Genomic DNA, 24,334 nt, shown 5'->3' with positions numbered 1-24,334 from the left:
TACCACAGTGACAGCATCATTCAGCAACGACTCTCCAAACACCAAGATGTGCAAGAGCTCATTGATGTGGATCTCCTCGAACACAGCCAGCACAGCCACGGGGTCCACAGCCGAGATGATGCTGCCGAAAAGCAGGTTGGACAAGAGGCCGATGTGGCTTAAACCAGTCACATCGATCTGGCACACTGCGTACAACAGCCCACCCACAAAGAAGGCATTCCACAGCGTCCCCAGCACTGCAAACATCAAGATGGTGCCCAAGTTCTCAGTAAACTGGCGCAAGGGCAGGAAGTAGCCGGCATCCAGGATTATGGGTGGGAGAAGGAAAAGGAAGAAGGTCGTTGAGTCTAAGATCGGGGGATCCTCCCCTACAGCCTTTATAAGCCCTCCAACGAGTAGTCCTACCACGATGAGCAAGCAGCTCTCTGGAACTATGTTGGAAATTGTTGGGATAACATGGAATCCTGGAGAAGAAACAACAAAGTACCAAGTTAGGACTTTTGCTGCTGCATCACAGTGTATCAGTCGTAGCTTTGTTAATGGCTGTACAATAAAGCAAATGGTGCATTTCCCCTAGAATCAGAGACCTGGGAAGAGCAGAAACCCAATAGGCAAAGCTTCATATGAGTTCTGTTCCAAGGCAATGCTAATTGTCCAGCAAGAAAAGCTTAATCCCAGAAAGGCACAAATCTATGCACATAAAATGTGATGGTACTTAAGTACCACCTCTATGTCTACCCTTGGCTGTAACTCCCTTCCCTCACCATGTATTTTTTCTTTGCCAGGTTGAGCACTTTCCCCATCATCAGAGAAGACCGAGGCAAAGTAGGAATCAAGAAGTCCTCTTCCCATCACTTTTCTTCTCCCTGCAATGGTTCTACCATTTCCTTGTTCTTACTCTTGCTCTGAACATAACCAAAGCATGGCTATCACACTGCTTGCTTAATGCTTGCAAGAATCTCTCCAAAGAACAGTAGAGCTCCCATAACCTACTTGCAAGTTGCAAAATGATCGTGATGCTTGGAGTTGCTGAAGAACTGCAAGCAAGTCCCATTTTGCTTTCAAAAGAACCGAGTCATGTGTGTACAAAAACGTCAAGCCCAGCAATTAAAATTGTCTCTCACAATTCTCCACAGGCTGTCAGGATTCCATTAGGATTGGAACACTCCCGAGCTAATGAGAACAAAAAGATTCAAAGCCTTTTTCTCACATTCTAAAAATACAGCTCGGCGGAGGGTGTTTTTCATTCTGTCTTTCAATTTGGTGAGATTCAGCACACCCATTTGCCTTGCTTCTCCCATCCTCTTTCCCCCATCAATAGCTGGCTCTTGCAAGTGTCCCCAACAATATTCATCCAGAGCCAGGTAAACGAGGGGGGAGGGCAGAGAGAAAAACAGACTGGAAAGCCACTGAGGTTGTTATAGCATGTGACTTCTTACTGACTTGGTCTCATGTGGGCATCTGGGCTAGTAAATATTGTGAGGCAGCAACCGCTGTGGACATTAAACATAAATGTATCCAAGTCTTCATTCCAGTTTCCAACTGAGCCCTATACTCAATAGAAATTGAGACTGATGCAAACATAATATGATACCTAACTCATCTTCTCTACAATCCTCTTTTCTATTTTAATTCTGATAAGCCAGCCACCCCAGAGTAATGACCCACTCCTTTCCTGATGTTTGGGCACTGTTTCTAAACCCTTTACTTCATTTATACCCCACTTTTCTCCCCAATGGGGACATTTTCCTGTCTTCCAGTTTATTCTCACAAAAACCCGTTAGACTGTGACTGGTCCAAGGTCAACCAGGGACCTCCCATGGCAGATTGGGGATTTGAACCTGGGTCTCCCATGTCCTAGTCTGATACTCTAAGCCAGAAGACTGTACTGGCTCTTAGGTCAAGGCGATGCACTTTTGGCCCACAGAGCTCAACTTCTTCACCTGCCACTATCCATCCAGCTCCCTGGAATCTAATTCCTGTTGACTTGCAATCAGGAACTCCAACATCAGGTGATCAGGTGATCAATTCATGCCATGAGGTTTCTTAATCCAGTTAGTACAGGCAGCTTCAACTTGAACTAGATTCCTGCCTAGTCTGGCTGCATGGAGTCCAAGACACCCCCAAATCTCTGGGGATTTCTGAAGCTGGCAATCCTGGCCTAACTAAAACATATAGAACTTCTGTGGACTATGGGAAATTACTAATTCTTTGGTAAATTTCTCAGTTCTCCATCTGGAAAGGTGGCATCCTTCTTGAAGCCTATGATCAGGTTCAAGGTTCACATACCACCTTCTCCAACCTAGGTTTGAAGAGCCTGAGGGGCAGAGTTCAAAGGGAAGGGGAGTAGGGATGGGATGCCATAGAGAACACCATTCAAAGATGTCATTTTCTCTGAGGCAACTGCTCTCTGCAGTCTAAAGTCCAGTTTTAATTCCAGGAGAACTCTGGGTCCCACCTAGAATTGCCGGTCCACCAGTTGGGATGGGGGAACTTTCCAAGAGTGATGCAGTGTGCCAATGTTACCCAGAAATTACATTGGCACGTTGGAGATGTTATGGGGCAACGCTGGCTTTTTGGGGAAACTTTACGGTAGAATTTGCTTCTAACCATAGAGTTTGCCCCAGAACCAGAACATCACCCACACCTGCAACATCACTTCCTGGTGACAACAGCACATCACATTTAAATGCAGAGTTCTTCCTGTTCTGGGGCCAGGTGTCTCCAGAAAGCAGGGGACCTCTGCCCAGACCAGTGGACCTGGCAACCCTACCCCAAACCAAGTTACAAAGCTCATTAAGTGACTTTCAACAGGTCATGATAGTTCTGTAAAGAGTGGCTGAACTGCATGTGATGCTTTTACAGGGAACATCTTGGGTCAGCTCATGGTCATGGTCTGGGAGTTCCAGACTTCCCCAAGTGTGTGGTGGTCACATTAAGATCATGATACACAAGTAGAGGAGTTTATTTTCATTCATTTAATTTATCAAGATGTTTTAAACCTGCCTTTCCCAATTACTCAAGGAAACTTAAAAGCACATAACTAAACTAATAAAATCTCAGATCTCCCGCTAATTAAATACAATAGCTGCAATCTATAAAGGTTTAAAAACCTGATCAGCTTAGGTCTTGCTCCTGTGTTGCTCTGCAGATATAAAACAGCCCTTGGGGGCAACAATGTCTTCTGCTGGTGGAATAGTCACACAGTGTCTCCTCAAGGCAGGTTCAGATCAGAATATGGCACAGGGACAAAGGGTGGAGATGGGAGTCTAAGGCACACATCCCTTGCTGTGGCCCCAATCCATTCCTGGCTCCCGATGTTTGATGAGCTGCCAGACCAGCATTCCAGAGAAATAATGAATAGAAAAATCAGTGATTGGCCGTAACCAAGCTTAGAAAGCTTTTTTGCCAAACCAAAGTGGCTTTGTGTATTTTACTGTTAATGAAATGTTTGCATTTTAAAAAGCCTTCCTCCTTCTGACCATATCATAGCAGGTAAAGCAGGGTTTTCAAGGACACTTTTAAAGCATATTTTTTAAAAAGAAAAAGTAAACTAGTATGGCAAACCAGGGCCTCAGTGGAGTGATGTAGCCACAAATCATTTTAGCACCTGCTTCTTTCATGTTGCTCAGGCTTCTGTTCGTTATTTACCTTCACAACAATCCTGTGAGGTAGGTGATGCTGAGAGAGAGTTACTGGGATGCTGTAAGCTTCATGGCAGAGTAGACATTCAAACCAAGATACCCAAGCATGCCTCATGAGCCACTGCACCACACCAGATACCCACACCAATTACAGCCCTGCCAGAGACCATTCTTATTTATTACAACGCCCTTTCAGAAAGATAGTTTCAGGTAGGTAGTTAGGACAGTCCGTAGTAGTAGAACAAAGCACAATAATATGTTAAAGTGCCCCCCCATTTTTTTAAGATGTAAGCTTTTGGGACTAGGAGCTCACTTCAACAGATTTGTATCTGATGAGGTGAACTTTTGTGTCATGGAAGCTTGTACCCTGGAAAATTTCACCAACTTGTATTACCAGACTTGAATTCTTTTACACTTTTATGAAGGCACTTCTGCAGACTCACCAGATGTTAGCACATGTTCAGAAAAAGCAACTGGATGTTCCAGATGTTACCAGGAGAAAAAGTTTATCTGCATCTTTCCCCCACTGGCCTTAGCACTTGAGTCAATATTCCCTGGCACCTGATCACATAATTTGCTCATCTCTGTTACCAAGGGACCTTTCTCCTGCTGGCAGAAGCTCCCCCCCTTTATTTTTGTTCTACACTTTTCCTTAAACACATCAATGCCAGAGGTTGACTGCTTCATCCATCTAACCGATGGCAGCCCTCCCTGCTTTTGGTAGTTTCATTTAACTCTAGTTCCTTCTGACAGTTTACCGTTCTTATCTATAGTTTCTCTTTCAAAATCTGAAGTGGCTTATGCCTGACGGGTTCTATATATAATATATAATGAATACACAGGTGCTGTCCCATTTTTACACAGAAAGTCTGAGGAGTTTTAAAAGCAGCCCTGTGAAGACTTTAAGGGAAGGGAACTTCTGGATACCTGGAGCATTTGAACCTCTTTCATGGTATACAAACACATGGGATACCAGAAGAGTCTCCTTTTGTTATATCTTCTTCATTTTTTTGATTTTAGTTATTTATTTAAGCTCTCTTTCCATCCAACGTATGGCCTCCAAGGTGGCAAACAGTCAAAATGTTATTATATACACACGTGCCCCAATTAAAACAAACCTCATGAACACACTAATAGGAGGAAAGATCAATGAGAATCAGTGAGGAAACTCCAGGATAGCTCGACTAACTTCAAAAACGGAATTGCTCACCGACATTTTGATCACAGCAAATGTTACACTGAAACAACAATTTGATTTCACCCACAGAGTCTTCAGTGAGGGCAGACAGCCTAACAGTGCACTCCTAAGCAGAATTACCCCTGTCTTAGCACTCTGGCTTCAATGGACTTGCAGGGGTGCAGCTCCATGTGGCTACAATGTGCAATTAAAAAGAAGGCCTGCAGAACAGCCTTTTAAGCCCAAACCCTTTTATTTAACAGTGGCACAGGGAAGCGGGGGAAGGAATCAAGTTGATTGGCTGTTTGTGCTATTAAGTATAGATAGAGCTCCAGAGGCGGGGATGGGAGTAGCTGACACAGGGGTGGGGTAGGGCCTACAGCATTGCATTCCTTCTGTTAATTTACCTTGTGGTTTCTCTTTATTACACAGTGGGAACAAGAACTCCATTGCTGTGTGGAAACAGCATTTTTTGGGGGTGGTGTTGGTATAAAATGATAGGCCAATGTGGAAAAAAAGAGCTTCTAATGTTGGAATATGCAGGATCAGAGTACATGACAGAACCAAGAAGCGTGTCCTACAGGGAGTATCAGAGAAGATATGTATTTAGCATAGGGTTGTAACTTCCCAGAATCCACTGACCGGAGGTCTCCAAGGGGGGGGGGGAGGAATCCCTGCTGGGTACTCTGGAAAAGCATGGTCACAAGATGACTCACTCCGGAAGCATAAGACCCATAAATATCTTGCAATGCTAATAACGCACGAACAACTGAAACACCAGCATGGCATGCTGAGAATATATACTTTATAACAGCTGGCAGAATGCCATGGAAAGCTATACTAGCCACACAGTCTGTGGCTGCCTACTTTTGTTATCCAATCACTTGGCATGCAGCAGTCCATGAAATTATTAACTGCTATGACACCCAGGGGGAAATGAAGGCTGCATATAGGCTGAAAAGGAAGAAATTTTAAGAGTGCAAAAAATTCTATGCTTAACCTAATTAAAACTGGTGAAAAACTTAAGAATGGTGCACCTAAGACCCCTCACATTACAAAGTGGTCTTTAAGAACACATACATTTTACTAAATTTAAAGTTTTACATTTGGGAAGGGTAATGCTATGGAGTCTCTTAAACATCATAGTGGAGGGCCTCAGTATGTCTCAATGTGGCCCTGAAGGGGCAGGAAGTGTAAAGTGGGAGGTTGTCACTTCATATTTACAAGTTTTCTAATTAAGGTGACTTTAAAGTAAATTTCTGGACTAGTTGGAACATAAAATATTTAAAACCCCATTAAGCACACTTCACTGTGAATTCCTACGCTGTTTATACCACATGCACAATTAACAACGCACACAGTTCATGTTTAGGATTGTTTCCTGAACATAACTCAAACAGTCATGGTAAATCAGATCCTGATCAATTAAAAGCAATGGGGAAATGTTCCAGAATATAAAACCCACACTGTTCTTGCAGTCAGTGATCAGCTATGCTGGACAGAGGCACAAGACTCCATTGCTACCATGATGCCTCTCCCTCCACAGCCACATTGAGAGCTATATGGAGCATCATTGCTGTGTAGAAGCCACCTCAGATCTGAGTCAGATCTAGGCTGTATTTTGGAACGTGCCATCTCCACAAAGGTCACGGCTTTTACAGATGCTGGAAGAAGCATAGGCAATTCCCATCAAATTCCATTGTTGGTAGATGCCAGCTTTCTGTATGGACCTATTGGCTGCAAAGCAGACAAGAACATTCAAGTATTAGGGGTCACAAGTAACTGACTGCTTAGTCTTTCAGTAGGGCACTGAAGAAAACACTGAAGAAAACAGGCAAGCAGATGACAAACAGATCTGCTGGTAGTAGGCAAGGATCACTAGGGTATGACTAAATGTGGGATCCAACTAGCTTGCCCACAGGTGAAAAATGGAAAGGGAGCACTCTTTAGGATCACAGAACCTGCTGGGGGGAAAGACATGGAAAATGAGAGCTGTAGTAATTAGAGGAGTTGGCTGAAACTGAACAAAAGAGTTCTAGATCAAATCTATAAACCAACCCCCCATTAGCTGAGGAACGATCTACAGGTCTCTCAAGAGAAAATTCATTTAGGGGAACTAACTAGGATCCAAAGACGTCAGCAAAGAAGGAATACCTTTAATTTAAAATAGCTTCACCAAGCATTTGGGCTGCTTTGCAAATGGAGTCTTGTTATATATACCTTAGTTTATAGCTAATGTTAATGACTACTGATTTAGGGTGATTGGTTGGTCTGTTGCTGCACAAATTACTGTCTTGTTGACTTATTATTACATTGCTGGCTTTATTGCAAGTCACCCTGAAAAACAGTGTGGGGGTGAAAGAAACAGAGAAAGAGGGATGGGACATACAATGTAAGTAAAGTACATTTGACCCCCTCAGCATTCCATTACAAGAATTTTTTGCACATCCCTTCAAAGCATCCAAGCACTGGCTGCCAAAATGAAACATGAGACTATTCTTAGTTGGACAGTTGATCAGACTCCTGTTTACATTTCTGTAGCCAAGAATTTCATGTCCCACTGAAACGATTCAGAAATTCAGAAGGATAGGAAGAACGCATTCACCACAGCTGGCCAAGATTACTTTTTTTCCTTAGGATATTTTCCGTTACTGTTATTTCAAATACAATTAAATGTTTTCATGATTTACCATGAAATAATGAGGAATTAAGGCAAGGTAAAAGGTAAAGGTAAAGGTATCCCCTGTGCAAGCACCGAGTCATGTCTGACCCTTGGGGTGACACCCTCTAGCGTTTTCATGGCAGACTCAATACGGGGTGGTTTGCCAGTGCCTTCCCCAGTCATTACCGTTTACCCCCCAGCAAGCTGGGTACTCATTTTACCGACCTCGGAAGGATGGAAGGCTGAGTCAACCTTGAGCCGGCTGCTGGGATTGAACTCCCAGCCTTATGGGCAAAGCTTTCAGACGGCTGCCTTACCACTCTGCGCCACAAGAGGGTCTTGTAATTAAGGCAAACACAACCCTTAAGAAAGTCATTCAAATCCAAACCTGGGTACGAGAAAGAAAAACAACCTTCCCATGGGCTTCAGGGTCCTGAATGAATTGGGTCCTGTAAGTTTTCCCCACTGAGTTGGAATCAAGCCACTACCTGCAAACAAGAACTGCTATCTTAGTTGTAGCAGCCAACTGAACAAACCACCATTTGAGAAAACTAAGCTAATAGAAAATGCAAGACAGATTTGAACTACGGGTGAGCTACGGGCCCTGCGGGATTTGCCGGCATTCCGCAGGGCCTGTAAAACAGAGCTCTTCCACCAGGTCTATGGTTGAGGCTGGGGTCAGCGAACTAGAGTCTGCCCGCCCCCCCCCCCCCCCGCCCGGGGTTAGAAGAGCTCCTTCTCCATTTTTTCCATCGCTTCGGTAGTGGGGGTGGTAATGGGATTCTTCTTCCGTCATGTTGGGATTTTTTAATGTCTTTTAATGGGGATTTTAATCGGGTTAAGACTACTGTTATAATAATAATAATAACAATAACAATAGGGGGCACTGAGAGACCATGTCTCCCAAGAGCAATACTTCATGCGATATTGGGACAGAAGCAAGGAGATAAGGAAGCTGTGTGTCTGAGCCAAAAAACAGCCCAACAATCACATATTCTAATCCCACCAAGAACCAGGTATGCCTCTGGTTTACTGCCTGCCCAGATTTGCAAACTGAATGAATGAATGAATGAATGAATGAATGAATGAATGAATGAATGAGTGAATGAATGAATTAATGAATGCAGGAAGGAGGGCATTGAAGATTGATAGCACACTGTCTGGTCCCTAGTTGCTGACAGGATGAAAGGTGGGTAAACTCAGCTTTTGTTGGTTTTCTTGGAGGACCCCTTTTATTTATTTTATATTTATTTATTCTGAGATTTGTATTCCTCCCCATCTTTGTGAACTCAGGGGCAGATGACATATGTGAGAATGAGGAAATGTCCTGGAGAAATAAAAGCAGCTTTGTCCAGTGCTCTTTTTTGCCTAGATGTTGGCATTTGGGGGACCAAGATGTATTCCTCCAACCTAGATTTGACTCTGGGCCTGCCATTAGGGAATCACTTAGGGGCTTTTTGCACGCCTTCAAAATCGCACAATGGTTGCTAATTGAAAACGCTATTGATTTGCCATAACGCATGACGTCGTCGACAATCTGCCACACACCTGAAACCAATCTGCAAAAAGCGCTTCCTTGTAGCGCTTTCAGGGAAATCCCCAAAAGTGAATTCACCCTCCGGAAAGCGATACAGTCCTGCAACCAATCTGCAACACTAGCGAAAAAGACCTGTGCGTTAACATTGTTGCGGTTTCTACAAAGTCCCTCCCCCTGGCTCTCTTCTCTGATCTTCCGGCGAAGCGATCGCCATTTTTTTTCTCCGAGCGAGCGGGGATAAACGCACCAGCGAGCCTCTTTCTGTTTAGAGGCTTCCCTGGCTTCAGTCCTTCCCCTTTAGTCACTAAGCACAAACCACAGAAAAGCCCGTTTGCTGATGTATTTTCCCATTAATTTTTACACATTCATTCAGCTGAAAATCGGGCCCGTGTGAGGGGGGGGGGGATTTTTTTTTTTCACTCGGAGGCAGCGTGGCAACGATCAAACGATCAAACGACAGCTCAAACACACCAGGCAGCTGGATGGGTCTCTCCGTTGCAACGAATCTACCCAGCTTCGTTGCTATGGGTCTGTTTTTTTTTAAAAAAAACCTTTCTTAAAGGGAAAGGGGCTGTTTGGGAGCATGCTAACGGCTGCCCATTGGCTGCTTGACGGCCAGGGGCGGGACAGCTCGGCAATAGCGCTTCCTTTCTAGCGATTTCTGCCGAGACCGGAAGCCTGTGGGAAACGCTACAAAACACAACTGGATTCCACCACAAAGGCAGGTATGCATAACGACGAATTCCACTATTTTAAATGGCGATTTTTCATTCAGTGACCAATTTGCAACAAAGATCCCGGTGCGTAAAGCCCCTTAATCTCTGCTCACCAGTTGCAGATGCTTCTGGACATCTGCTACTTGGAGCAGGAACCTCCCTCTTTAAAAGAGCAAGCTACAAAAAGAAAGGTCTCATTCTCTTGATTTAGCAGGTGGGATCCAATGGATCTAAAAATGCTTATACGGAGTTCAGTTTTGCTGCAGAATATGTGATAATATATGAGATTCCAGGGGAGAAGACTGTGAAAAGGATCTTGTATATCTTTAATCTGCAATGCTATGATATCTTTTTGCAGTGCTCTTACAAGGACCTTGAAAAAGTGGGGAGGAGACATCCAGGAGCTGTTGATCACACATTCTGCTACAAGAAGTGGACAAAAACTAGCCTAGATTAAAAAGATTAAACATCTTTCACTTGCAGCACGATTCCTGGCTGTAGAGGAGTTTATGAAAAACACCAGTACAGCTAAGCTTCCTATCTCAGCTTGTGGCTCTATCTTTGCAGTACAAAAGACAGCCTCACCACTGCCCCACATATTGAACGCAGAGGGATGGCAAGTTGCTAATAAATAGAAAATTGAATTTATGCATAAAGGGACAAAAGGGGAGCAGGCCCCAAAGGGACCACCCTTCTGAAGGACACTGCAGCTAGGCTGCTCCAGTTAGAGACAGAAATCAATGCCTCCAGCTCATTCCCTAGATTTCAGGCAGCAGGAAGGAATCTCATTCTTAAGGCAAACTAACCTTTTACAAAATTAAGGACAGGTTTTGTATCCTGCTTTTCACTATGAGTGGACTCCCAAAGTGGCTTACAAACACCTTTCTCTTCCTCTCCCCACAACAGACAACCTGTGAGGTCGGTAGGGCTGAGAGCTCTAAGCGAACTGCCCTGACAGAACAGCTCTTAGAGAACAGTGACTAGCTTAGCTGCATGTAGAGGAATGAGGAATCAAACCCAGCTCTCCAGATTAGAGTCCACCGCTCTTAACCATTACAGCACGCTGGCTCTGTAAGTGTAGGGAGAGGGAATGCCTTTTGACATATTCGAGGTTGCTGTTTTTTTTTTTTTTTAAATATCCACTATGTACTATTGTCTGGATTGGGATTGCACAGGCTAGCCTGATGTTGTCACATTCTGGAAGCTAGGCTGGCCCTGATAATCACTTGGATGGGAGACCACTAAGGGCGTCCAAATTTGCTACGCTGGGGCAGACCATGGCAACCCTCCTCTGTTCATCTCTTGCCTTGAAAACCCTACAAAGTCACCATAAGTTAGATAAACATTTCTTGCTGGGGCCCCTGCTCACCAAGATATAACAGAGAAGCAGAGAGATCCTGCTTTGTAGAAACTATCTCTGCACAAGCCAGCTTTCAAGAATTTCCCCCTTCCTCTGTGCTGGCTGATAAGGAGAAGGTCCTGATATGTTCCAGGCTGGCAGAAGGCAAACCTCTTAGAAACCCGTCTGACTGGAGTGGTGGGAAATGAGAAAGGGGGCTGAATGAGACAAGGGCTGGAAATAGGTGAATTCCTCACTGATGTGCAGCAATTTGAGACCAATTCCAGCTGTATAAATCGCTCATGTCCAGTGGCAATGCAGGGCCCTTCCTCCCTCTTGCAGACAAGGGACTGACCAAACAGCTTCTCTTCTCCAGACTAACTCAAAAATTCAGCAACAGACTTCCTGCTGGGTATCCTACTGAAGATGGCTTCCTTCTCATGAGAAGCTGCAACAACAAAGACGGATGTGTTTCTGTTCTTTGAATGTCCACAGCATTTCATATACCCTCTCTCATTATTCTGGGCAAGCCTCTATAAGGCAGGGGAGTTTTGTTCTCTCCAAAATGCAACCAGACCTGATAGGTAAGCCTGATCCCATCAGATCTGGGAAGCTAAGCAGGGTTGGGCCTGGATAGCATTTGGAAGGGAGTCCTCCATGGAATACCAGGGTGCAGCAGACAGTGGCAAGCCACCTCCAAACATCCCCTGCCTGGCAGCCAGACAATCTTAAGATCTCCTGGCTATATTGCACACATACTGTGTGACAAATAGTGAATGCATCCCAATTGCAAGTGGGGGTAGGCTGAGAAGATCAGCTGGTAAGATATTTGGAATTCTTGACCAGTGTGCATGTTCCCGCTGCGCAGTCCTAGAAGTTTTCCTATCCTGACACACACAAAGCATAAATGAAAAGCTACCTAGGCATATCAAATCATAATCCTAGACCTAGATCCAATTTTACAATCTCTACCAGCTCCCATATGGTTGTTTGGCTTGTGCTGGTATTATTCACAAAAACATCTCAAAAGGGTACATAAATTTGAGCATCGGGATCATTACAAAAGCACATTTGCTCTACTTTGTTCACTGTTCTGTACACAAATGAGCTACTGGTTTCCTTTGGTTCATTTCTGTACAGAACAGTGAACAAAGCAGAGCAAATATACTATGCCTATTTGCAGCAGAAGCTGGCTGGGCACAGCACTGATTGGCTTGTTTTGTGTCATCATAAACCTACCTCCTGCTCAGTATTTTTTCTTTAAAAACACATATTTGTGGGGGAAAACAAGGCAGCAAAAAAGCCCTTCAAAATGATATACGAATATGTAGTGCTGGACCACCTGAAGCATGGGGTTTTTTTGGTGAGGGGGGGGAGTTAAAACAAGTCTATCAGCATTTGATCTGGGGACAAGCAAATCTGTCATTTGCAATACAAAGGAAGCTGCCTCTTAAGAGTGGAGGGGGGCATTCTGCACTGCCTTTAGTCAATCATATCGTTTTCTTGAGCAACTACCTATTCAAGAAAAGATAAAGCTACACAAAAGCGCACAGAGGTAAACTTGCCTTATATCAACAGAAAAGTTTCCTATAGAATTTTAAGCCACACCCGTCAATAAAAGATATGGGCAGCAAACTCCTGCCTATTCACCTGGTGGAGCCTGGAAATACATTTTTAAAAACTTCTTGACTACCTTTGTATTACCACACCTCTGCCTGTAAAACAGGCAAATGTTTTGTGAGAAAGCAAAAGCCACTCACCAAGATTTATTCTAACGGAAAAGGGTTCCCCTTCAAGTAGCTTATGGTTGTGGTTCTCTCAGTTTCATTCATTCATTCATATGGAATGCACGGGGCGGCAGGAAGAACAAAAGATGCTAGGTTTTGAGCAATTCCCCAGATAATAACATTCCCTTCAAATAGAAAACCAACATGTCAAAGGAGAACTTATCTAGTCTGTTACATGCTGTGCTGGGGTTTTGTTAGCAGGAAGTTATATACATAGGAGATCATGGAGGGGGGGGGGAGAGACAGGCAACTGCCCCGCTGAAGTCAGAATTGGTTCAGTCCAGTCGGCCACTTCAGAAAACCACCAAAGCCTTCTGGATTTGTTGCCAACTTCAGTTTGGAAAATGCCTGGAGATTTGGGGGTAAAGTCTGTGGTCAGCATGGTTTGGGGATGGGAGGGTGCTCAGCAAGAATGTGATTCTACACCGCCCACCCTCTGAAGGTGCCATTTAGTCTGCAGCTCAGCAGTAATGATGGGAGAACTCCAGCCTCCCCATGAAGGCAGGCAAACTAAACTGCAAACACAGAACAGGCCTCACTTAGGGCCTTTCCAAACAAATCAGTTCATTATTATTATTTATTTGATTTCTATACCGCCCTCCCGGCCGACCAGCTCAGGGCAGCGTACAACATGTAAATACAATAGCATTTAATGAAAAACAGACAATAAGGTTTGGACTAAAATTAAATTGTACAACAATGTCACCTTGTGGCACTCCACATGGCAGATGCATCAGTGGAATGACACCTCCCCAATAGCTGCCCTCTGTCCACGATCCTGAAGAAAGGAGATCAGCCACTGAAGGTGTGTCCCATGTATGCCGGTATTGGCGAGGTAGAAGCTCATGATCAACTAAGTCGAACACTGACATAAGACAGAGAAATGCCAAGTATCCAAACATCTTTCTAGGAGGAGCTGGTTCTTTATACCTTACTTTTCACTACCAGAAGGAGTCCCAGAACTGCTTACAAACATCTTTCCCTTCCTCTCCCCCACAACAGACACCCTGTGAGTTAGGTGGGGCTTAGAGAACTGCTCTGTGACAACACCGACTAGCCCAAGATCACCCAGTGGCTACACGTGGAGGAGTGGAGAATCAAACCCAGTTCTCCAGATTAGAGGCTGCTGCTCTTAACCATGACACCACACTGGCTCTCAACACACTGAGAACACATTGGTCTCATCATTCATTATTCTTCAGGGGAAGGGACAGACAGCCCCAATCCCCACATGCATCAGAAAGCACCAGTTCTCGTCATATACACTAGCAATCAGTCAACCAGCATTTTCCCAGCACTATGCTTACTAGCTGCAATGACTGGGAAAGCCTCGCTCCAGTAAGAAGAAATATAGTGTACGTTCGCAAGAGTTGAGTGCAAACATGTCATTTGGTACAGAAGTGGCCCAGCAACTACACTAGCAGTAACCGTACTGCTCAGCAAAACACATTAATATCTATTAAGTTTTGATTGACCTTAAGCTACACATGCCAGCCCACTGCATGACTGGCAGAACGAGCAAAGAAACAGCATCTCGTGTTATTTCATGTGCTTCAAAACCTATCTCCTCTTTCAGGGCATGGAAAGTAATTCTAAAACGTTCAAGAGGGCACAATTAGTTACACTGGTCCAAAGCAGAAGCTGAAAACGAAAGCCACATAATACTTATTAGGAACTATCAAAAGGAGAGAAAATTACATTTAAAATTTCAGGTTCCTCAGAACTCCTCATTAGAGGGTTTTTTTATATTAATAAAATGTAACATTCTGCCTGATTAACACTTTCAGAGAAGTCAAAAGCTTGCACACAAATTTGTGTGTGATTTTTGGCTGGTCTGAACAGAAAGAAACATGCCTTTGCTTTATTTTTAGAATATTCAAACACATGGCAACAACTGTAGGGTCAGGCCAATGTTTTAGCAGACCAGTGCTTTCCATTCCTGACCCACAGTGACTCATCATAGTTAGGAAAATTACACAGCTCATGGAAATGCCAGAGTTTGAAGGTAGGATGCTTTGCATGCAAGCCATACGTACTGAGCCATGGTCCTTCCCACAATTTCAAATAAGGGCAGGTCAGCTTTAAGGGTGGAAGTCTGATTCCTTTGATGATATAGGACATCCTTTTTGAGCCTTCACCACAATGTGTCAGAATTCCAAATGTGCCTGAGCACAGCCACAAAACAGGAAGAAGAGCTGTTTTTTTATACCCTGCTTTTCACTACCTGGAGGAATCTCAAAGCTGCTTACAATCACCTTTCCCTTTCTCTTCTCATAACAGACACTCTGTGAGGTAGGTGGGGCTGAGAGAGCTCTAAGTAAACTGCTCTGGAAGAACAACTCTAACAGGACTGTGACGAGCCCAAGGTCACCCAGCTGGCTCCATGCAGAGGAGCAGGGAATCAAACCTGGCTCTCCGGATTAGAAGCTGCTACTCTTAACCATGATACCAAGCCACAAAATGGATGCTGCAGTTTACCTTCAGTCATGCAGTGAACTTCCTTGTCCTGTGGTGGCAACATTTTTTTAAAAAGTTGCATATCCAATCAAATCTCTAATGTCCAGACAGAAACCTGGCCCCGTTCACTTTCTAAAAACAAGTGTGAGACACTAGGAAAGGTACTGGGGGGGGGGGCATGGTGCACCACTGATTTAGGATCTTCTTTGCTTTTCACTACTGATTGTTTTTCCTAACAAATTATGGCGAGAACTTAATTTTCAAGTCCAAATGAAGCACAGTTCCTATGCAATTTAATTTACACAGAGACTTTGTACAAATTGACAAATTCTTTCCCCTGAACTTAAATATGATAGTTGAGCATTACAGAGGTCCATCAACAGCTACCAGTCATGGTGACTAAAGGGAACTTTCCTAGACAAATCTCTGAATGCCAGCACTGGGAGACAGCACAGAGGGTCTTGGCATCTATGCCTATTTGTTGGCCCTCTAAGGCAACTGGTTGGCCAGTTTGTGAGACAGGATGCTGTACTAGACGGGCTGATTAAACAGCGCTCTTATGAAGCCAAGGCAGAACATTCTAGGTGGGTGGTGATCTAAATACAGAGATGATTTGAGATATTTTTATACCATGTTTGTGATTAAGGGTTGGAGAGTGTAAAGTGTTTAAGAATGTGATTGGGGAAAAACATTCTCTCCAAAGTCGCCTTACATTTATATTCATGCATGGGTGGGGACCCAACTTTGCTCAAAAGGAACTTCATTAGATGCTAAAATATTAATGTGCACAAATTACAGTACTGAAGGTGGCCAGAACTAGCAGTGTTAGGGAACAAAATTTTATTGCCTAAATGCTCCTTGAAATTTGGCTCACAGCCTGTAACAAACTGTGATGCCTCACAACACAGATGAGAAACGGCCATGGAATTAGCAATAGCTGTGTGGACCAGATAACAGGCTTTAAACAATTGCATTTCTCTACACGCAAAGGCTAACAAGAGTACTCCTGCTAAGAGGAAATAGAGAATGAGAGGGAGATACAATGGGCAAAATCCTTTCCATTCATCAGGGCCGTGTTCAACCTTGAATTGAGGCAGCAGAAGTCCAGCTGATTAACAGAGAGTAATTTTTGAGATATTTGATGATGGGAATAAAGCAATTTTGTAGCAACCTGGCAAGACCCTCCTTTCATGGATGCAAACTTCATAAACATTAAGGATGCTTGTAAGGTGAAGCAGCACCTGTCAGGAGAGAATAACTATCCATTTTGCCAAGCTCATGCACCAATAATTTCTGACCACACATCTTGTAATACCTGGAGTCTACAGTGCTGTGCCAGTTAAGTGACCTTTGACGTTGTTTAATCTCACTCAATCTCAATGATGACGATGTTATCCATTCAGTCGTGTCTGACCCTTGGCGATTTTTAACAATATATAAACAATAAAAATCAATACCAAATGTAATAGGTTAGCTAAATGCTGAGGGTGGAGGAATTGACAGAGATGCAGGTGAGCAAGTTAGGCATTGGGAAAAGAGCCAATAACCCCAGTTGTGGTACCACTTTAGTGGGCAACTACCTGCCTTCTGCAACTGGAGGACATACAAAGTAGGGCTGCTGCAGAATATCTTTGCAGATGAGCAGGTTCATAAGGGATCAAGGAGTCTTCTCCCTGTTTCCACCCCATCCAAGGGCTTTAACAGAATTATCATAAGCAGGTTTACTCAGAATCCAATTCAGATCTATTTCTTATACCCAAGGAAGTGTTTTTAGGCTCTTTGGATGGTACTGCCTAGAAGTGAACTACCAACCATCATAGGTTCTTCAGGACTAGAGAGAATCCATATAACTAATAAGTCTAGAAAAAGCTGTTTTCCTCTCTTCAGAGATGCCTGGTTCCTTTTCTCCAACAGGGAAATGGTCATGGGGTTCTTCTCTCCTTGACTTCCCTTTTTTCATATGTGACATTCCAGCCACAGCCACTTCCTGGCAGCCTTGCCTAGTTGGCAAATAACACACAGCAGGTAAAAGGGCAGCATCAAAAGGTAATATTAAAACAGGGCTTCTCTGCATTCCTTTTAAGCATGTCATGCCCTGAAGGAATACAAAACCCAATTTGCAGAGGGGATAAGTTCTGTTGTTGTTTTACAAGTTCTATTAAATAATTTCTAGCAAAGAAAAATAAAAGTGCCAAAAACTAGACAAAAGAAATGAATGACAAAGAACAGACAAGGTAAATTCATCATAGAAAACTTTTGGAATTACAGGCAGCTAAGACACAAACAATTAGCAGATAATTCAAATGCATCAAATTATAACAGAATTTCAAAGAGGCAGAGGAACTAGAGATCAAATTGCCAACATACGCTGGATCATGGAGAAAGCTAGGGAGTTCCAGAAGAACATCTACTTCTGCTTCATTGACTATGATTGTGTGGAGCACAACAAGTTGTGGCAAGTTCTTAAAGAGATGGGAATACCAGAGCATCTTATCTGTATCTTGAGAAACCTATATGCAGGTAAAGAAGCAACAGTGAGAACAGGGCAGGGAATCACTGATTGGTTCAAAATTGAGAAAGGAGTTCACCAAGGCTGTATACTGTCGCCCTGCCTATTTAACTTTTATGCGGAGCACATCATGAGAAAGGCGGGGTAAGATTAATCACAAATTGGGATCAAGATTGCAGGGAGAAATATCAACAACCTCAGATATGCAGATGATACCACTCTAATGGCAGAAAGCGAAGAGGAACTAAAGAGCCTCTTGATGCGGGTGAAGGAGGAGAGTGCAAAAGTTGGCTTGAAACTCAACATCAAGAAAATGAAGATCATGGCATCGGGCCCCTCCATGGGGTCGGACTTCACACATAACAACAACTTATGTATAGTAATACTGTTTCTAAAAACTGATTTTCTTTAATCTTTAAAACCATAAATCATAAAATCATTCTTCCCTTTCATGTAAGAAGTCAATAAGGAGTTTCCAACTATTAACAAAAAAGGTTGTTGCCGTCTCTAATCAAAGGTGTACGTTTAGCCATCCCTGTCAGTTCTAACATCTTTAACTGCCAGTCATGTATTGTAGGAATTCTTACAATTTTCCAATTCTGAGCATATAATAATCTCAGTGCTGTTAACATATATAAGAACAAAGGTCCATGACTATTTTCAATATGTTTATCTATCAATCCTAAAAGAAAAATCTCTGGGTTTATTTAAGACATAAATCTTCTGTATCAATATATGCATTTGTGTCCAATGTTTCTTTGCTTTATTACAAGTCTACCACATATGATAAAAAGTTATTTCGTGTTATTCTCATTATTTTATACGTTTTACCCAATATGTCTGGAGACATATCTGGACTACCTATACATCATTTTATAAATATGTTCTTTAAGATTAGAGTTTAATGTCAATTTGATCCCCTTCAACCACATTGCCCCCATTGTTTCATTTGTATATTACACCCAAATTTTCTACTCTATTTTTTCATACATTCTTTTACTTGTTCTTCTTCTGCTTCATACTTTAATAAACGATTATCCATTTTTGCATGCCAGAAACGTCATCTACTGGCATAAAAACCATTTGGCCTTACACCAGAAGCCATTTGGCTTCATTTCAACAGTAGCAAAATGCATGGTGGCAGCAGCATAGGAGACTAAATAAACAAAATCTTTCACTTCTTTTCTGTAGTTATAAAGGCATTAACTGACAACAGATTATTTCCTTTTAAATTGTTTGTTATTGTTAGTTGCGAAGTTGTATCCAAGCCATTGGGACCCGATGGACAATGATTCTCCAGGCTTTCCTGTCCTCTACCATTCCTCGAAGTCCATTTAAGTTCACACCCACTGCTTCAGTGACTCCATCCAGCCACCTCATTCTCTGTCGTCCGCTTCTTCTTTTGCCCTCAATCGCTCCCAGCATTAGGCTCTTCTCCAGGGAGTCCTTCCTTCTCATGAGGTGGCCAAAGTTTTATAAATGGTTCCTTTCTTGTTTTAGTGGGAATTAAACCAAAATAGTAAAACAGGCCTATAAAAACTCTAGCATTATAGTCTCTGCCCCTATGCTCCTAAACCGGAAAAGCCAGGCAAGAACAGCTTCAAGAGGCCAATGCTGTCCCTGACGGCAGGAAGCCTGGGGCTCTCAGTAAGAAATAATTCACCTCAGTGATTTGAAAGAGTATTATTCATGAGTGATGATGCCCTTTCTCTATGGCTCCCCAGTGTGTCGTGTCAGGGTACTCCTTTAGTGGCTGCTGCCAGAGCAAGGAGAATCACAGCTCAGGAGATTCCTTCCTACGTGTCATCCTAAGTACAGTTACACTCCTTCTGTCCATTGACGTCAACTTCTGCTTAGGGTGCACTGTTAGAATGCAGCAACAAACTAAAACAAGAATCCAGATGCACCTTAGTGGGGAGAGGAGGCTATTCAGCTTTTTCTCCTTGTGTCATTTCTTCCATTCTGACCTGATGCTAAACCCAAAGTACTATTGTCCCCCTAATGAGGAAATGTTGAAGGGCCAATTATAGGCCTGTTTTACTATTTTGGTTTAATTCCCACTAAAAACAAGAAAGGAAGGGCCAATTCCCCATGCCCAGGAGTTTGCTCTGGAGCAAAGATAATGTTTAGAAATAACACTCCATTCCTCAGTGTTGAATTTTTAAAAATCAAAAGTAGTAGCTCTGGCCTTGGTTGAGGTCAAGCAAACTTCCTTGGGGCCAAGGATCACCAGCCAGTTGGAGGTGGCGAAGCGTAAAGCTCTTTGAGGGGTAGAAACAGAGAGGTGGTCCCTTAGGAACACTGGGCCCAGGCTGCATATGGCCATAATGGTGATTACCAGAACCTTAAGTCTGGTCCAAAATCTGACAGGGAACCAGTGCAGTTGTTGAAGAATGGGCTGAATTGTGGGACCTCCAAGGCGTTGTTGTAAGGATCGTGGCTGCAGCATTCTGGATCACCTGTAGTTTCCGAATCAACGCTAAGGGCAGGCCTGCATAGAATGAGTTGCAGAAGTCCGGTCTAGATGTCCCAAATGTGATGCTAGTGTGATGCATCCCAAGTGTGATGCAATAGCAGAAGGGGTTTCATTGTTCCTTTCTTTCCACCTTGTATACTTCCATGAGCAGAAAAAGACCATGCAGGGGCTGCTCTTTCCATTACTGCCAGTTCCACATCATTCAGTTTGTCCACATACACTATTTAAAGATGAGTGTTGGGTCACACATTAAACACAAGGTGGGCTGGAGATTTCCTGCAACTCACATTTAAAGTATCATCTATTCAGACACTTTGTTTGCCATCTTCTACTTTATCCAGTAACCATCACCATTGTAGGTAGGTTAGACCTAAGAGTAAGTTAATGCTGCAGGGTCACCCATAGCGGGGATTCCAACCTGGGTCTCCCAGACCCTAGTCCAACTTTCTAACCATGCTGGGGCCATTTTGTCTAGAATGAGAAGAAACCATGGCAAAAGCTGATACTTTCAAATCAAAACACTGTTAACCCCTTCTCTTGTGACTTCAAATTTTGTTGTGTTTCCAGACACTGCTGCAAACTCCAAGCACAATTACTCATCCTGGACAGGGTGCACCTAAAAGCTGCACCCACCATCAGGATGCTGGGCTTGATCCTCGATGCCTCCCTTACAACAGAGATGCCAGTCACTACTACTACCCTACCTGGCCTTAGGACACCTGGCTCCAGTGATCCATGTGATGGTCAAATAATTGAGCTTGTACACCGATGAAAGAGGGAAGACGGCAGAAGGTTCAGAGTGGGCGGAACAACCTCAGTGTGGGAAAGAGGCAACAATAAAGGCAGGAGGGAGGAACCCCAGAGAATCTGTATGCTTTTTAATTGCCTTCAGCTTGCAAGTAAAGCAAGGGGGAAAAGCTGGCACAATACCACTCCCCAAAAACCCGGGGAAACAGTGATTGGAAAGCAAACTGAGAGCTAAAAGGAGGAAAATCAATGCAGAATAAAAAAAGAAACCCCACGGACATGCACCGTGAAAGCAAGAGAGAACACCCTTGCATAGCAGGCAGAAGTGTCAATCCCTGTCAATTTATGGAGTTTATGTCTGGCCACTATGGGGGGGGGGGTCCAGTCTTAGAAAGAGTCAACATATCTTAGGGATAAACAATAAAAACATTTCACTTTCATAAACAGGAATAGGATAAAATAACCAGAACACAAAATGGTAATAAAAATTATAAAAGTAAGTCAATTCATATATATCATTGTAAGCAGCAATCTTCTAAAAAAAAGATGATTTAATTAACATGCCACCATTCTTCTTTTCTATTTTTCAGTAGGTGGCTTAAATTCACACTCTTAAAAGCATTCAGGCTCTGATGATTTTATTTGATGAGATTTTTATATTGTTTCTAATGTAATTTCCTAGCTACAATTAATCCGTCTTTAAATGCCTTTTGGGAGACTGGCTGTCTGCTGACGCTTTTTATTTATGTATTTATTTGTTTCATGGTTTTGTTCAGTTTCCATCATTGTTTTAGGTAGCAATCCAATGCACACTTGATACAGACTAGGCCCCACTGAATTCTGTGGGATTTACTTCTGAATAAACATGCTTACAATTCCACCACTGAACTGGTTGGTTAGAAGCTGCCTTGTTAGCTGAACTGAAAAGCAAGGGGCATGTTTGAAGAATAAGAATATTATTTTTTAAATAATGCCAACTGGATAATAAATGGGGAAAAAACCCAAGAATCAGATACTCGTAGAGTATGTGGAACACATCATCTGCAGAAATCTGGCCGTGGGTTGCCACTGCTGCACCAGGGCCTCTCGAGGGATGGGCGGAGCAACAGATGGGCAAGGCCGGAGGCAAGCCCCACTCACACTGCTGCCACAGGTCTTCTGTGGTCCTCCTGGCCAGCCACCTCCCTGCCCATCCCTCATCCACCTGCACTCCTGACATGTGACAACACGAGCAGGGTTCAGTGCTGGGTCTCATGAGATGACACTGCACTCCTTCCTCCTGCGGGCTCTAATGATGAGTGATGGCTGGCCAGGGTTGGCACAGAGCCCCACTTGCTCTACTACTGCCGCTTGTCTGGAGTGCAGGTGGATGAAGGATGGGCGGAGCGGCAGTTGGTCAGGCCTGGCTTAGATGTCTCCTTTCCCACATTCCCACATGCCTCTGCCTCCACTGTGACCACCACTGCCTCTGCTTCTCCAGCCATCACCTCTGCCACTTCAGCAGCCACGCGGCTCTCTGCCTCTTATGCCGCACTCGGGGAGGGGGTGGGATGGACTGAAGTAACATCAGTTTCTACTTCTGTTATATTCCAGGCCCAAACGTGACATAAGATGCGTTCCACATCAATAAGACTGGACCATTTTTATTCCAATATCAGCTTTCATGGACACTCCACTCTGCACATGAAAGCACCTTCTACTGAATCAGATACTTGGTCAATCAGTCCTATCTATTCTGATTGAGAGTGGCTCTCCAGCATCTCAGGTAGAAGTCTTTCACATCACCTCCAACTCATTCTTGTAACTGGAGAGACCAATTATTCCAACTGGGACCTTCTGCAGTGCACTGAACCTAAGTGTTTCTTTTCTTACCTCTTGCATAAAATGTCTGCCCAGTGAAGTTCTCATTCATTGCATCTGAAGAAGTGGCTGTAGGCCACAAACACTTATGATGAACCACACCCTCATTGGAATTTGAAAATGCCACAAGATTCTTGCTTAAAATTATGCCCTAGCCAAAAAAAAAAAACAAAAAAACAAGCTGGCTTGGTGTAGTAGTTAAGAACAGCGGCTTCTAATTTGGTGAGCTGGGCTTAATTCCCCTACTTCTCCACATGCAACCAGCTGGGTGACATTGGGTTAGTCACAGTCCTGATAGTGCTTTTCTCACAATGCAATCCTGTCAGAACTCTCTCAGCCCCACCTACCTTACAGGGTGTCTGTTGTGGGTAGAGGAAGCAAAGGCAATCATAAGCTGCCTTGAGAATCCTTTTAGTGAAAAGTGGAGTATAAAAACCAACTCTTCTTCTTCAAAAGAAACATGCATTATCAGTCAGTAATGATTTACCTTCAAGTGTAGACATCAAAGCAAACATGTAATTCTGAAATGTTGAAACAATAATGGTAGCCCTACTGGATTAGACAAAAGATTCATTTATTCTAGAATCCTGTTTCCCCATGGGGCCAACCAGATGTCCCATGAAAGGCTGACTGGTAAGGAGGGCACAGAGATCAGGACCCTCCTCCACTGTTTACCCCCTCCCCCAGGCAACTGGTATTCAGAAGTATACCACCTCTGAACAAATATTCTACAAAAATGCAGAGACAGGAGCTTGCATTACACGTTGCGTGGTTTAGAGTTGTATAAATCATATAATCCTGTCATCTATTCCCCTTGAAATTGTTCCCCCAGGAATATGCTAGGGGTTGAAGATGGGGAGACTGTAAGGAAAAGGGAGCACTGGCAAAAGCTGACCTTCCCCTCTTGCTGACCTTCCCCTCTTGCACGAACAAGAATGAAAAGCCTGCAAGTCGAGAAAAAGATATTTCTCTTGCTAGAGCCAATAGAGCAGGGGTAGTCAAACTGCAGATGTCCATGAACTACAATTCCCAGGAGCCCCTGCCAGCGAATGCTGGCAGGGGCTTCTGGGAATTGTAGTTCATGGACATCTGGAGGGCCGCAGTTTGACTACCCCTGCAATAGAGTTTACCAGCCACTCTGGAGCTGCCTGATAAACACAGACTGAACCATGAGATAAACACAGCCATGTACAATAGATGAATAAACAGAAAGAAATTTCCAAGCTGGTGATGGCAAAAAGCTTTATTCAGAACGGGTTCCTAGGTATAAAACCTCGTTTTCGTATTTTACTTCCTCAGTAAACTTATTAATTGTTTTTTTTTTCAGGGATACAAACAAAGTCTTCAGCCCACTACCTAATTCTTATATTTTTTATACCTTATACTTTATATTTTAAGCCATATAATTTGGGTCTATGAGTAT

At 43.4% G+C, this 24,334-nt stretch overlaps 1 protein-coding gene across 1 annotated transcript in view; it reads right to left on the bottom strand.

Moving 5' to 3' along the window:
• SLC9A1 (solute carrier family 9 member A1) overlaps nucleotides 1-24,334 on the bottom strand; it is a 78,126-nt gene that overhangs the window by 22,233 nt on the left and 31,559 nt on the right. Inside the window, exon 2 of the mRNA XM_077337689.1 lies at nucleotides 4-464. Within this exon, the coding sequence (XP_077193804.1) occupies nucleotides 4-464 (461 nt within the window). The remainder of the gene's footprint in view (nucleotides 1-3; nucleotides 465-24,334) is intronic.

This window comes from Paroedura picta, chromosome 5 (genome assembly GCF_049243985.1).
Source record: "Paroedura picta isolate Pp20150507F chromosome 5, Ppicta_v3.0, whole genome shotgun sequence".
In the NCBI taxonomy this organism is placed as follows: domain Eukaryota; kingdom Metazoa; phylum Chordata; class Lepidosauria; order Squamata; family Gekkonidae; genus Paroedura; species Paroedura picta.
Note: the sequence above shows the minus strand (reverse complement) of the source record. Positions and strands in the feature narration are given on the sequence as shown.